Source organism: Aspergillus foveolatus (genome assembly GCF_047715535.1).
Source record: "Aspergillus foveolatus strain CBS 279.81 unplaced genomic scaffold BDW70scaffold_51, whole genome shotgun sequence".
Lineage (NCBI taxonomy): Eukaryota > Fungi > Ascomycota > Eurotiomycetes > Eurotiales > Aspergillaceae > Aspergillus > Aspergillus foveolatus.
Genome location: NW_027396115.1, coordinates 107,304 through 120,700, shown reverse-complemented (window position 1 = coordinate 120,700; position 13,397 = coordinate 107,304). Strand labels below are relative to the sequence as shown.

The 13,397-nt window shown below is 52.1% G+C and overlaps 1 protein-coding gene across 1 annotated transcript; it reads left to right on the top strand.

The window, feature by feature from the left end:
• Positions 1-5,880: 5,880 nt before the first annotated feature.
• On the top strand, positions 5,881-7,859 carry BDW70DRAFT_96435 (putative HLH transcription factor (Hpa3)). The gene is made up of 4 exons (XM_073745298.1): positions 5,881-6,306; positions 6,357-7,058; positions 7,112-7,354; positions 7,410-7,859. Exons 1-4 carry the CDS (start codon positions 6,096-6,098, stop codon positions 7,733-7,735), a joined length of 1,482 nt encoding a protein of 493 aa, XP_073593317.1. The 5' UTR covers positions 5,881-6,095; the 3' UTR covers positions 7,736-7,859.
• Positions 7,860-13,397: the final 5,538 nt, after the last annotated feature.

The window sequence follows — 13,397 nt, the reverse complement described above, 5'->3', positions numbered from 1 at the left end:
ATATAAAGTAGATTCAATTGATCTGTGCCATCGACACGGTGTAGATCATGTACATAGCGGGTAGGATAGAGGAGCAAATCGCCTGATATTTCAAGTTGCTTTCAAAGCGGCATTTTGTATAAGATTATGTAATGATAGAGACGGAAGGCTGACAATAGAAACTAAGTTTCCTCATTGTCTTCATAATTGACGATATCTGCGGTGCTTCTTGCTATCTAACGCAACCAGCCTCAAGATATCCTAGCTCGTCCATCCGTTTATCCCCACGGAGCTGGCAAGCAGAGCATTGCAATACTAGCCAGCTGACGATTAACCGGTGGCTTAGGACTATTGCTGCGTAACTGTAACCGCCCTAGTCTAGACAAGGTCTAGTTTCTAGGCAGTACTATTTCTTTCAGTAGAGCAATGCAGTGGGCTGTGCACAGTACGTAATGAGCAAACGCACATATCTTGCGCCACAAAGCTGATCATCCTCATGGTGTTGATACAATAATGATAATGGTGTGGAGAAATGGGACAAAATGTGGAAGTTGACTCGTCCGGCTGATCTACCTACGACGCAGAAGCATAGACTGACTGACTAATGAGTGACTGTTTTGGACTAAACCCCCTCAGGAAGGTTAACTGCATGCTCTCGATAGGAAGATGGGATTGTGATTGGATTGTGATAGTGAATGTGAGAACCCTTGTCTATACCGTCGGGGCCCTTGTCTACACCCTCAGGGGACCAAGTCCAATGACAAGGTACCGTTCAGCCAGCGACCCTTGTCAGGCTGTCACTGGCAAGTCGCGACTGGTAACGTCATCCCCGCCTCTTTTCTCCTCAAATATGTCTGGCGTATACGGAGTATGTCGGGGGAAGGGTGTTTAGCGATGCAAGGCATACTTTTCGCTCTGTACTTCAATCCCGCTCTGACTCTCAGGCCGTTTCTCTCCAGTACTCAAAATACTCAAGTACAGGTACTACCTCTCCGAATAGAGGAGACGAGGTTCGATGGCCTTCTAGACATCCACAGTGACACCACCGACCACTGCAGCAGCGCATGTGGCCGGCCGACTCCGGCGTGCACAGAGTATGGCGTATGCATCATGTACCCTGCAGGCAGGACTCAGGCTGCGGCTGTGTCACTGCACTGTCAGTGCCAGTGTCTGTACTCTGTCCCACCAACCCCCGGGCCTCGTTGAGTCGTTGCACCGTACTCTGTACCACGCGGCCAGGGAAATCCGGACAAGAAACGGCTCGATTCGCTGCGTCCGTTCGTCGAAATTCCCCTGGAACGGCGGGTCGGAAGGGGTGCTGAAATGATGCTGCGAGGCTGGTGGCTTTAGCAACTGGACCGCTCGCGGTACACAGGAAGGGGGCGAGGCGTGTACTTGCGCAGTACCCTCGGTGGATTGCAAACATTTACACTGAACTGGTGCTCCATAGCGATTGTCTCCGAACTCCGTTGGTGTTATGTTGAATAGACGGCGATATCTCCGTATCCGAAATCCGTCACTTGTCCTCCGTACGGAAGGCTGAAGATCAGAAGTTCTCCGTAGAGTATGGCGCTCCGGGCGCCTGACGGCCATGGATGATCAGATCCTGCCAAAAATAACCGGCCGTTGGCCATTCGGCCGTGGACGTGGCTCAAAATCGGGGCCGCTGCCAGCAGGCAAACACGCGAAAGGTGACGGGGAACCCTGGTTGATCGGCGCGACTATGGATGCTCGATTGCATGGTTTGATCTGGACGCAAGTCAATATCAATTAGGATTGTTCTGCTCGACTGGGTTTGCCATGCTGCAACTGTGTCACCGTCCCCCACGCCGTGGCGTCTCGGTCTCATATGGTGGATGGTCACCGACGGAGTTAAGATGGGAAAATGTGCTAACTCCCTTATGCTGGATTACTCAGAGTTCTCATTAACTTATTGTTGTCCAAGAACCTCTCGCCATTGGCGGTCGGAGAGAAGCGCGACAAGAAACTTAATTGACCTTGGGCCGTTCTTCTCGTGGCATTATCCAGTCAACTGACGTTCTCGAAATGTCGACGACGAAGATTCAATGAAGATTCGATGAAGAGTAGGATCGCCCGTCTTTGTCCTGTAGACTGAATTTTGAACCCGTAGTCCTGCATCTTCTTTGTTGATCTGACTCGAGTCAGGGATTCCTGACTCGTACGGTCGATCTGCTCTGCAAAAAACTAGACAAAGACAATGCTGGCGAGCACGGGCGGCTACACCGATCGACGGCGCCAGTCACGCTGAGATTAGGAACCCAGTCGGCCGTTGGTCACAAACTGGAGCTTGTCCAAACCCCAGATAGTAAGGGCCAAAGCACAGACTCCGGATATCTAGGATCAGAGGATCCGCATGTGGGACATTCTTGCGCTGCATCGAGTGAAAGCGAGGGGATAAAGACAGTGCGTGGCTCTAGACAGCAAGGGAACATTGTCCGCCCATGCTCCCGGCCATCCCTTCGCTCACACCCAGCAACAACCAGCAAAGCAGGCAGCCTGTAGCGTCATCGGACAAACAATACGACGGGAACAGCTGCTTAGCGGCGATCATTCCACGCACGCACCATGGATGCCGCTGCCATGTGTCCAAGCCAAAGAAATGGGCTGCCTGGTTCAGAACTTTGCGTGCCGATCTTCCCTGGCTCTCTGATATTTACCAAATTGGCCAAATTGGCCAAACTGCCAAATGACAAAAATGGCCAAAATGGACAAAATGCTAGAATTCGCCAAACGAACTTCACCCAGGATGGTGCTCCCTGCTTCTGGTCATTGGATGGTGAAGCATTCTTCAGAGAGTCAAAGACACGAGTCTGCTTTAAGCAGACTCGTTCGACCTGCATTGCATCACTGCAAGGAGGCCATGCTACGTGAACCGATTACGTGGCTAATAGAGGGATGATGGTCTCATTGAAGTTTTCAGCGCTTTGGCACGCTTTGGCAGTTCGCATCCCTTGAACCCCTGGAGCCGATCGTGGACACGTGAATCGAGATCTCCATCCGTCTCTAGACTACTCCCGTGCTTGGAGTGCGCCATGGAGTACTTTAAGATTGGTGTCGATGATCCCCTGGTGAGACATGCCGATGATAAGAGCACATGCGTCAACCCTCCTTGTTTTTCCTTTCAGGATTTCCCTTCAGGATTTTCTTTCAGATCCAACTTTCATCGTCAAGCCCAGCAATTGATCCTGGCATGCAAAATGCGACCGTTAACGTGTTCCCCTCATCTGGCCCCGTGGTACTGATCGATCCTCGCTGAGTCCCACTTCCCGTCTGACTTTTCGACTCGGAGCGCCGTTCCAGCCGTAGCACCTACTTCTTTAGGGAACGCTATCTATTCGGGCTATCATTCGGGCTATCTGACTTAACTTAGCCTTGCTTTATTAGGCTCAGGCTGGACTGGACCAGTCACTTAATTCGCCAGCGATCCAGAAATTCCAGACTCTGAGCGGGTCAGCCCGACGCCCGATGCTAGCTCCGACTCCTTCCTAGCCTTGCAACTCCATATCACTAGCCGGGCCAGGAAATTAGGCCATCATCTGGTCGCAGGCTCGGGGTTGCACAAAAGTCCAGGATCGTGGTCGTGTTACAGCCGGTGGTGTGGGGTAGTATGGCGCGAAGGATGCATCGCAGCCAGAAGTCAGACTCTCACTTAGCGAGCATGGTAGTCAAGTCCCTGTCTCTGGCACGGATCGGCATCGGAATTGCCCAACGCAGGCGCCTCGATTACCCAAGACTGGCAAATGGCTCTTGATTCCTGGTCCTGCCCCGTGGTCGTGATGAACCCAACCTGCGTCTGATGACCTGCCGTCCAACGGATCGTTCCATTATTGACGGACTGAGGAATGAGCTAGGAACGTCGCCCCGTAAGGCACGTAAGGCATGAGACGTGACAATTACGTCTATCCAGGACCGTGGACCCTGGTTTGCGCGGGATATGAAAGAGCATGGCGTGCTCGACTCTGGCACCGGCGCTGCCTGTCCGTCGATCCTCTTCCATGTGGAGGATTGTCGGAAAAACCCACGGCTGAACGAATCCTGGTGCCTGGCATTTAAGATGCCATAATTATTTATGCATCGCTGGATCGTTGACAAATGGCGGCCGAGAGTTGCAGCAGCTGCGGCTGGACACGAGTCCGAAATCCACCCCAGAAACTGCCTCGTGGCGGTGGACACTGGGCGTCGAATAATTCTCGATAATTCGGTCCGCAGTCGTAGTGCGAATCATTAGATGCTTGGCCGCTTCGCCTTGACTTTCCTCGCCTTCGGTCGCTTCACTGGCACCGAAGAGGCGCTGTCTTGAAGCTCCGGAAGTAAAGCTCGCGCACCCGTACGCTGCGTACGCATTACAGAGACGCTTCCTCGGTTCAGACGGCCATGAAAGCTCGACTAGGGCATCGACTGACCTTGCACGCAGGTGGCCAGTCCACGAGGCAGAGCTTGGATGCGCCGCCAAGAAGCACTTATCAGTCCGCTTTGCTCAATTTGTTTCCCGTAGTGCCTGCGCAGTGTCACTCTCTGTAAGCGCTCTCTGGCGCGGAATTGTCTAAACACCAAGCGAAGTAGCACGCAACCTTTTGAAGTACATTGTTCGGAACCCCGGTTGACGGCTGGAAGTAAAAGCACAAACCTACCAGACCTGAATTGAGTAAATCTGGACTCGGGACGGACTCCTGGTTGGCACGTTGGTGGCTGCGATACGGAAATTGGAGCAGGAGCGTCGTCCACTGCATCACTATTCTTCTAACCTTTCATTTCGGTCGTCATCACGGTTTTTTCAAAGGAAAAAATAAGAAAAAGAAAAAGAGGAAATAATAAGCAAAATATTAAGGGAAATATTAAAGAAAAAGAAAAACGCTCCCCTGTCATCGGCTTTCTTATTATCCTCTCTCTATCCTCACCTTGATTTTCTGTACTTTGACTCTCTCTACTTGCGGAAGCAGCCAGAATCATTTCTGCAGCTATCGCTCACCACCTTGACTTGGCTGTCTAGACTGAAGCTCAACTACCGTCAGTCTTGTTCTATCTTTATCCCGTCAGCTGTTTTTCTTCGGCTTCAGAGCCCTCAAATTTCAGATACCGCTGGACCAGAGTCGCACGCCCGGCGGTAATTGTCGCGACTCACAGTGTGACCCTCGCCGCAATCTCTCCCCTCTCCGTCTACGACCCGTTGCACTTTTCTGCTAGACTGTTCCTAGTCGTTGACTCAGCTCCTTGCTCCCCTCCTCTTCCTCCCCGCAGCTTCGTTCTGGCTGGTCATCACTGGAGCCTTTGCCCTAAACAGTTGTTCCCTGCCCAATTGTTCGTCCTTCTAGATCTCGTGCCACGTTCTTCCCCGAAAGTCGAAACGTCTGCACTAAAGGTAAGCGATCCGCTCTCGCTCTGCAAGACTGCAAACCAACCAGCCGTCCACGCTCCTAGCCTCAAGAACTTGGGATCATCCTCTGTCTTGACTCTCGTTCGACTCGATAATTCTCGAACTAAATCTCGGACTCATTTTAGCAGATTTATTTTACCTTTTGAACGTCCCCACTCTTTTTGCTCGTTCGTTCTCCGTATCGGGACTTTCGAATTATTACCACGTCCCGCCTCCGTTTCCCCTACGGCCCATCGACAACCGTTCCCTTCGTGCACGCATCCTCCTTTCCCTTGCAGAATCTGTTCCATCGAACCCCAACTTCTATTGCTTCTCGGTCTCGTTACCGGTTGTCTTCCTCAGTGCTTCTCCGCTCACGATTCGCCATCCGTTTACATTGACCTGGGTGATCTGCAGGAAGGGATAACGCGGGCGCATCGCAAACCGGAGGGAGCATCGACCCGAGGAATCGCAATCTAGTCCTTAAAGAAGGCACCTGTGTTTGGTTTCGCGTTTACATGAGATTAGCGCATTCCAGGATACACCCACGCGGCCGTTACCACGACCGGATACTCACGCATTGATTACCGCTTTGCATAAAACTTGCGACGAACCGCAATTGATACATCACCTTGGTATTCGTTTTCGCGGCGTTGGAACATGAGATAATACGCTCGTCTCAGAATCTTCGACTCTTCCATCCTTCGACTTAGACACTCATTCATATCTACCGAATCTTGCAATGGACTCAGCTCTGAACCACCGGCCATGGGGCCCATATAATGGTGTGCACAATCCTCCTGTCACGACCTCTTCGCAAACTCTCCCTTCGATATCTACCTTGACTGCCAGCATGGGCCACACTCCGGCGCCAGCAGAGAAGTCACCTGGAAACGCTTCTTTGAATACGGTCGAGCGTGACTCGGGGAATTGGTCTATGCCTCAAAGTACAAGTAGGTTCAGCGCGACATCTCCGCGCCGATAAAGCAACTAATTGGTCCAGGATCCTCTACCTACTCTACAGCGACAAATGGAACGGGGAACCAACCTACGCTCTCCTTCCTCACCTCGTCGCAACCTTCACCTCAGCGCGGCTCCTATGTCTCTGATCGGTCCCCGTACGACCAGTCGCACAATACTACACCCCCTTCGGCGGGAGCACAGCCGTCTCCGAACTTTGCTTCGCAAGCCGCACCTGCATTGCCCTCTCTAAACCAGAACTACGAGGCTTCCTCCCACCGCAACAGTGTAGCGGAGCCTGTGGAATCCCGTCGTAGTAGCGTCGACAGCCGGATGAACCAGGGGATCAGCTCATTGGCCATCAATCCTACGTCTCCGTACCATAGCACGAACGCCTCGCAAACATCCATCGTATCGAGCTTACAAAGAGAGCGCGGAATCTCCACTGATAACAACACTTACCGGGGCCCTCGATATTCCGGGACTTCGCCCTTGTCTCCTTTGTCATCGCGTGAACATCGTGGGTTTGCGGCTGGCCGCACAGCACCCGCGATCTCCTCGAATCCTCGATCCGAAATCTACAATGCAGAGGCTCCCACTGCCGGTCTAGCCTACGCCTTTCCTGACCCTGACGTCTCCACGCGTACGCAATCATTTGACAGAGCTTCCTTCTCTCGCAAACCGAGTGCCACAGAATCTTTGTACAGTAACTACTCCGAGTCCCGTTTGCCCCACGGACAGCAAGGTAGGCGACAACATGCGCAGAGCCTAGTCGCGACATGAGCTAATTGAGTGCAGAACTACCTGCAAATGCTCACCACCACCACACTTTACAGCACAAGCAAGTCCGTGGTCTCATAGGGGAAGCGGAACAACATTCTGGCAGCACGCCTTACAGCAGAACGCCGGAGCTTAGAGTTACGCATAAACTGGCAGAAAGAAAACGCCGCAGTGAGATGAAAGATTGCTTCGAGGCCTTGCGTCTTCGTCTTCCATCCAGTCAAAATAACAAGTCCAGTAAATGGGAGACACTGACAAGAGGTAAGTTCTTTTAAACGATCCTTCCATTCGATCAGAGAAACTAATTTTGGACTAGCAATCGAGTACATCAACAACTTGGAGAAACAAGTTGCAAATTTCCGTAGGGACAATGAACTCCTGCACCAAGAACTTCAAGAGATGCGGCGCCAGCTCAACCAGCAGCAATCCAATGGCCAGTCACGAACAGCGTCTATTTTCGAGCACCACCAGATGCCTGTACAATCGAATGGCCAAGTACATGGCCCCGCCCATGGGCCGGTTTATACCGGTTATAGTGGATCGCCGGGAACGGCAGAGGAACAGCCGCGTACCTTACCTCCGCTGATGAACGGTTCTGTTGCGCCGATGCAAGGTGTGCAGTACACCGATGACCGCCGGTAATTGTCTGTCTTTTTTTATGAAGGCGCGGGTCCACACTGCCAAACATCTGGGTCATAACATGGGCTATAACCGCTGGAAACGCATCTCTTCCGCTAGCTGTCCTTGGTTGGCGAAGACTACGCCAATGACCATTCGCTGGAGGTGCCTGAGGTGTCGTATCTGAAATATCACGATATTGCGTTTACCCCCAGCTTGACAATTGGGGCATTCACGACGCGCGCTTCGACCTACCGTTTTTCTTCCGTAGATGAGGTGGCATTCTCCTTCGAGCGATGATTTCTACTGCCGGCATCACCCTGCGATGAGGTCGATGAAGGACATGACTGTATTTTTTCTTGCGTACTTATATATTTCCTTGCATCATGACGTGGTTCAGTGTACTTTTGCATTGGGAAGGTATACCTGGTGAACTGGATGGGATCGACAGCATGTATTCGAGATTTCTGGTCTTGGACTCCGTAAATGGAGCTGGTTTGGCTTATGGCTATTCGTTAGCAGAATGGACGGTATGGCGGCGTCTAGGAGTTATCTTCGTAGGCGCCGTGGGATCGAAAATATTAAACAAAATATAGAATTTCAAGGTTGCTTCAAAGTATCCTCTTCTAAATAGATCAACATTGTGAAACACAGCTCCGACCAATCATAGGTTGCGGAACAAAAATAGGTCTTCAGAGCGCTGCCATGGAGTTTGTCCCGAGCACGGCGCTTACAGCCATGCCAGGCTGCTCTTCCTAGCCAATCCCCATCTTCTTCAGCTCTTTTCTGCAGCTTCTATCTTCAAGTCTTGTCCAATGCACTTCGTTCAGGCTGCAGTGGGTGTCTCCCATCGCAGGGATAGAGAGTTCCGAAGATTTGAAGCTGCAGGCCAGCCGTCCACAGCATGCTGTCAGGACAAGTCATTGGCACTGTCCATGGTCTCGGCCATGTCCTTGAAGCTTGTGCTTGTTGAGATAAACAAAATGGGCGCTTGCTGCTGTTCTGCATCTTTTCTCTCCGCTGTTTATTGACCTTCATCTTTCAGTTCGGAGTCATCGTCTCGTCTTATCCTCTTTATTGTTCCAGAACCACTGCGGCTCGACGACTCATGGCGCTTGAATGATAATAGCCGGCTGCAGGGTTTGAGATAGAGAAGGCTGGTCCTTTGTTAGCATTGTTTTCTGTTGTTTCATTCATCCACAGCGTCTTTCTTTCACTGCATCACTTTCTCTTTCAATTGTGCCACATAGAAGCTCTAGACCATTTCATTCTTTTTCACTCATCACCTGCTTGACCAGCAAGCAGGTTTTCAGAAAAATTTTGTCTTTTGTGAGTGGGTTCTTCTTCCCTATGATCTTCCTCCCCCGGCTACTACCTACGTTACCTAACACAACCTTGCAAAATACCATGACTAACGCAACACACCATGGACAGTATCCAGCTCCGGAGAGCCAAAAGAAGAATGCCAACCGGGAGCTCGGTTTCTGACCGGCCACGGGCTCAACTCACAATTCCCAATGTGCCCAAGTTCCCGCTGTCGTCGCCAATCACAGATGAAATCGCCAGCCCAGCTGCTACCTCTGAAGGCTCCTCTGAGGAGGACCGGGACCTGGAACTGAATCGGCCATTCGAGTTCCTCTCAAAGGTTTCGAGCAGGAATCCGTTTGTTTCCAATGCTGGTAGGGCGGCGCCGGACAGGATTCGCGACTTTGAACAGAAAGTTGCGACACATGCACAAATACATAATCCTGAACGAGAACGGCCTGTCGGGCTTAACTTGGAGATCCTGGGGTCTGTACCTCAGCGAAAGTCGCAGCAGCCTGTGCGGAAAGAAACGGCCGGTGCGTTTGTGGATTTAAATGACCTCAAGGTACTCTCGCAGGCGAGGGAGGAGGAGAGGACGGCGCAGAAGATCAAAGGGATTCTGAAGACGGGAGATGATAAGAAGGAGAGGGGGAGTACGAAGGGATTTCAGCGGTTGGCAGATGATTCTTGTGACTCAGGGGAAAGGAAGAGACTTTCGCTGCTTGGCGCAGTTTCTAAAGTTTCTAAGAAAGCTAGGGACGATGGTATCTCACCAACGGACCGGCCCATCGTTATTGGGTTCTCGGTACCATATGACTCCCCTGAGCTCCAGGACGGTAAGGACAGGGAGATTGACAGTGCGGGTACACAGCATACTCCCCTTACGCCTTCGATAATAGTCACTCCAGCAAAGGAAGATGGTTTCTGGAGTCATCTCAGTCCGGAAAATACAATCCACACGCGCCCACGAGCGGCTTCTAGTGTTTACTCGCAGCCCTCGCCGCGTCTGGGGCTCGATCACAATGTACCGCCCGTACCGGCTCTTCCAGCGTTCTACTCCACCGGGAACGATAGTTCAGCAACCGGAGGGGTACTTGGCTCTGTTCGGAAACGTCGCTCTATGTCTACTGGCGCGGTCAGTGAGAAAGGCGAGGAATTACCGGCCGGACGTCCACGGTCTCGGTCGAATGAGAAGGTCTCTCGAATTTCTGACCGTCTCACCATCAACACTTCATTAAATGCGCGTGCTTCCCAAGGGTGGTGGAACTATCTTCTTTCCCCATTACTGAGCGCTGGCTCGCTTCTAAGTCCGAAGACACCTACTACAACTAAGACACGCCCACCGCTACCCACCATCTCGACTAGCTCATCAGGTTTGACAGATGAATGGTGGGACGAGAAGGAGAAAGAAAAAGAGAGAGAAGTAGAGAGGTCATATTTTTCGCCAGACACCCCAGAGGCAACTCGTCGGATATCAAGCTGGCAGAGTATGACTGGTAACCCCTTTGCCGACTTTGATTGGAGTATAGACGAGAAGCAGCCGCAGTCTCAAGATCAAGTTGAAAATCAGAGCCCTGAAGCGCAAGATCGCGGAGCGGCATCGATGATGTTCTCCTCCGGCCAAAGAATTCAGGGTTCCGCGGCCGAGTACTACCAAGCTTGTGCGCATGAACTGTTCAGTGGAACTCCGTACTTCGAATGCGTTAACCACATCTGCTCTATCACGCCAAAGGATAAAATACCGGTGGTTGTTGATGGCGCTCCGCTGCAGGATCAGGATACGCAAGGAGCAAGAGGTTTGTTGATAGATGTGGATGATATGCCTCGCTCGAACCACCTCGAGTCTCCGGGGTCTGGAATCACATCTATAAATTCGAGTCCATCGGATGGTGCCGGCAGGTTGTCTGTGGAGTTGAGAGGGTCACTGAATAGCTCAAGAGCACCTCCTGGCGAAGGTACTTCTGGAACTCCGAAGGTCAATTCTCCCACACCTGATGCCCACGGAGGAACGAGACAGTCAGGCTCGTCGGCGCCCACTAACCCTTTTGAACAGCCGAGAGAAGCCTCAGCAACACCAGCACCCACTAATCCATTCCTCGAACAGCCGAGAGAAGCCTCACAATCACCACCACAACCTCCTACCCAAGCTCCCGCCCCTGCAATCATCCATATAGAAAGCGCTGCCCCCCCACCTCCGGCTAATATCCATATAAAAGCTCCATCAGCTCAGCCTGCCCCAAGCATCCATTATGGAGCGCCTGCGCCCCCTGCACCCGTCACTTTCGAGACTCCGGCACCGCATGGAGCGTCTAGGGCTCCCAACCCGTTTGAATATGCCCCTGGACCTTCCATGACCGCTCCTGCGCCAGAACCTGCGCCTAGACATCGGCCAATCAGCCGCACAGGTCCTCCTCCAATTGCAATGCCTTCACCCGAACAGGTACCCCCACCAGTATACGGTGCGCAGGCGCAGTCTCTTTACCCGCGCTCACCAGAGAGCCTCCAGGAGTCCACGGAAAGGGGCGCCGTCCGACTTTCTAATATGCCTATGCCCTCCGGCCCAGCGCCCGCCTACACACCTCACGACAACTCCGCACTTCCTCCCCGCGCCATTCCCATAACCCGAGATATCCTAACGCATCCCGTTTCAGAACGCGACAGAATTGAAACCCGCCGTCGTCGCTACGAGCGCGAAGATGCTATATCCCGCAAAGCCGGCGGTTTATGGCGCGGCCGCGGCCCTTTCAGCAACAAAGGCTGTTTCGGCCGCCGGGGTCGAGAAGGTCGCCTTCGGCGCAGATGGTACGCCGCCATCTGTCTTTTTTTCCTCGCCATCGTCGTCGGTGCGATCCTCCTCGCTATCTTCTTAACACGCAAAGGAGACAGCACGCCCGTGCAATCGGCATGGCTAAATTTAACGGGCTACCCGCCCATGCCGACAGGCATATCAACAATCGCGGGCCCCGAAAACACGGTTCAGGACTCGGGGTGTATCACGCCGAATTCGATGTGGAGTTGTGCGTTGCCGAAGGAGCAGCAGGACACTAATGAGCCTTATGCACCCAATCAGCCGAATTTCCGTGTTGAGATCCGGTTTCAGAATGGGACGTACGATCATAGTACGACATTGGCATCACGGTCGATCCATCGCAGAAGCGCGTACCAGCTGTTTAACCCTAACCCGGATCAACCAAGTGTAGAAGAACAGGCGTTCCTGGGCCAGTATACGGATAAGACGTCTAGCCCGTATGCAGGCGAAGAGACGCCCTTCTACATCACTGTTCTTTTGGCGGAATATCTATCCTCTTCGTCATCTTCCCAGTATAGCAAACGCGACAACGACACATCCACAACGAACAACACATCCACCTTCCCAGACGTAACCTCGCTAATCCCCTCTCCCTCAAAAGCCAGCGACGGTACCGCTGCCCCCGCAACCCTCTACCCGCTTCCCTCTTCGCAACCAGTCCGTCTCTATAACCGCGGCAAGAAAGACGAGCACTACGGCTTCTACACATACTTTGACAGATCCATCTTTCTGTCCTCCTCAACCGCTCTCACAGGTATAAAAGAGAATAACAATAACGACACAGATGGCGGATCCACCAAGGAAGATGCTTCTGTGCGCTGTACATGGGCGCAAACGCGCTTTCTCGTGCAGATTTGGACAAGGGGTGACGAATTAGGGCGAAGTGTGTTTGCACGATCTGTCAACAGCACCATCAGTACAAGCGCCAACTCAACATCGTCGTCTCCATCAACCTCGGCCTCCTCCGCGACAGATTTCACCCGCCCCGGCTCCTTTCCCTACCCAATAAGCATAACACTTGACCGACACGGCGGGGATGTCGAAAAGAAGAACCTCTACTGCTACGGTCTGGAAGAAAATGCACGGTATAATACCTCGGCCGTTAAACTGCAACTGGAGGACCGTGCGTGGAACGGGAAAATTGTGAATCGAGCGCCTGGGATCTTTAATTTGGGGTCGGCGAATTCAACTAATGACGAGGCAGATCAGAATAAGGATTATGGTGGCTATGATGGTGGGACGGGTGGGTGTAAGTGTCAGTGGGTTAACTGGGTTGGGGCTGTTTAATAGGCCCCGGCTCTTATCCGCTGGAAATGGATTGGGAAGATTATATATCTACCCGACGGTATCTGGATCACCCCTTCCCATAAAATCGGCGAAGCGCATGCAAGTTTAAGTGAATTCGGGATCTCTGACCGACCAGCCCTACGACAGTTGATATGGTAGTGGTAAACTACCGGAGTACACAGTACTGTTATTGTTATGTAATACAAAATAAATAATTGTAGTTTAGGTTTATACTTTCATGATGCATTCAGTGGTCCATTTTTTCTGGTTTCGGCATGTACCAAA

Bases quoted from the DNA above. Each gene is read 5' to 3' on its own strand.
- BDW70DRAFT_96435 (XM_073745298.1), top strand. From the start codon at position 6,096: ATGGACTCAGCTCTGAACCACCGGCCATGGGGCCCATATAATGGTGTG. The intron at 6,307-6,356 runs GTAGGTTCAGCG...TAATTGGTCCAG, and splicing joins GTCTATGCCTCAAAGTACAA to GATCCTCTACCTACTCTACA. The intron at 7,355-7,409 runs GTAAGTTCTTTT...ATTTTGGACTAG, and splicing joins ATGGGAGACACTGACAAGAG to CAATCGAGTACATCAACAAC.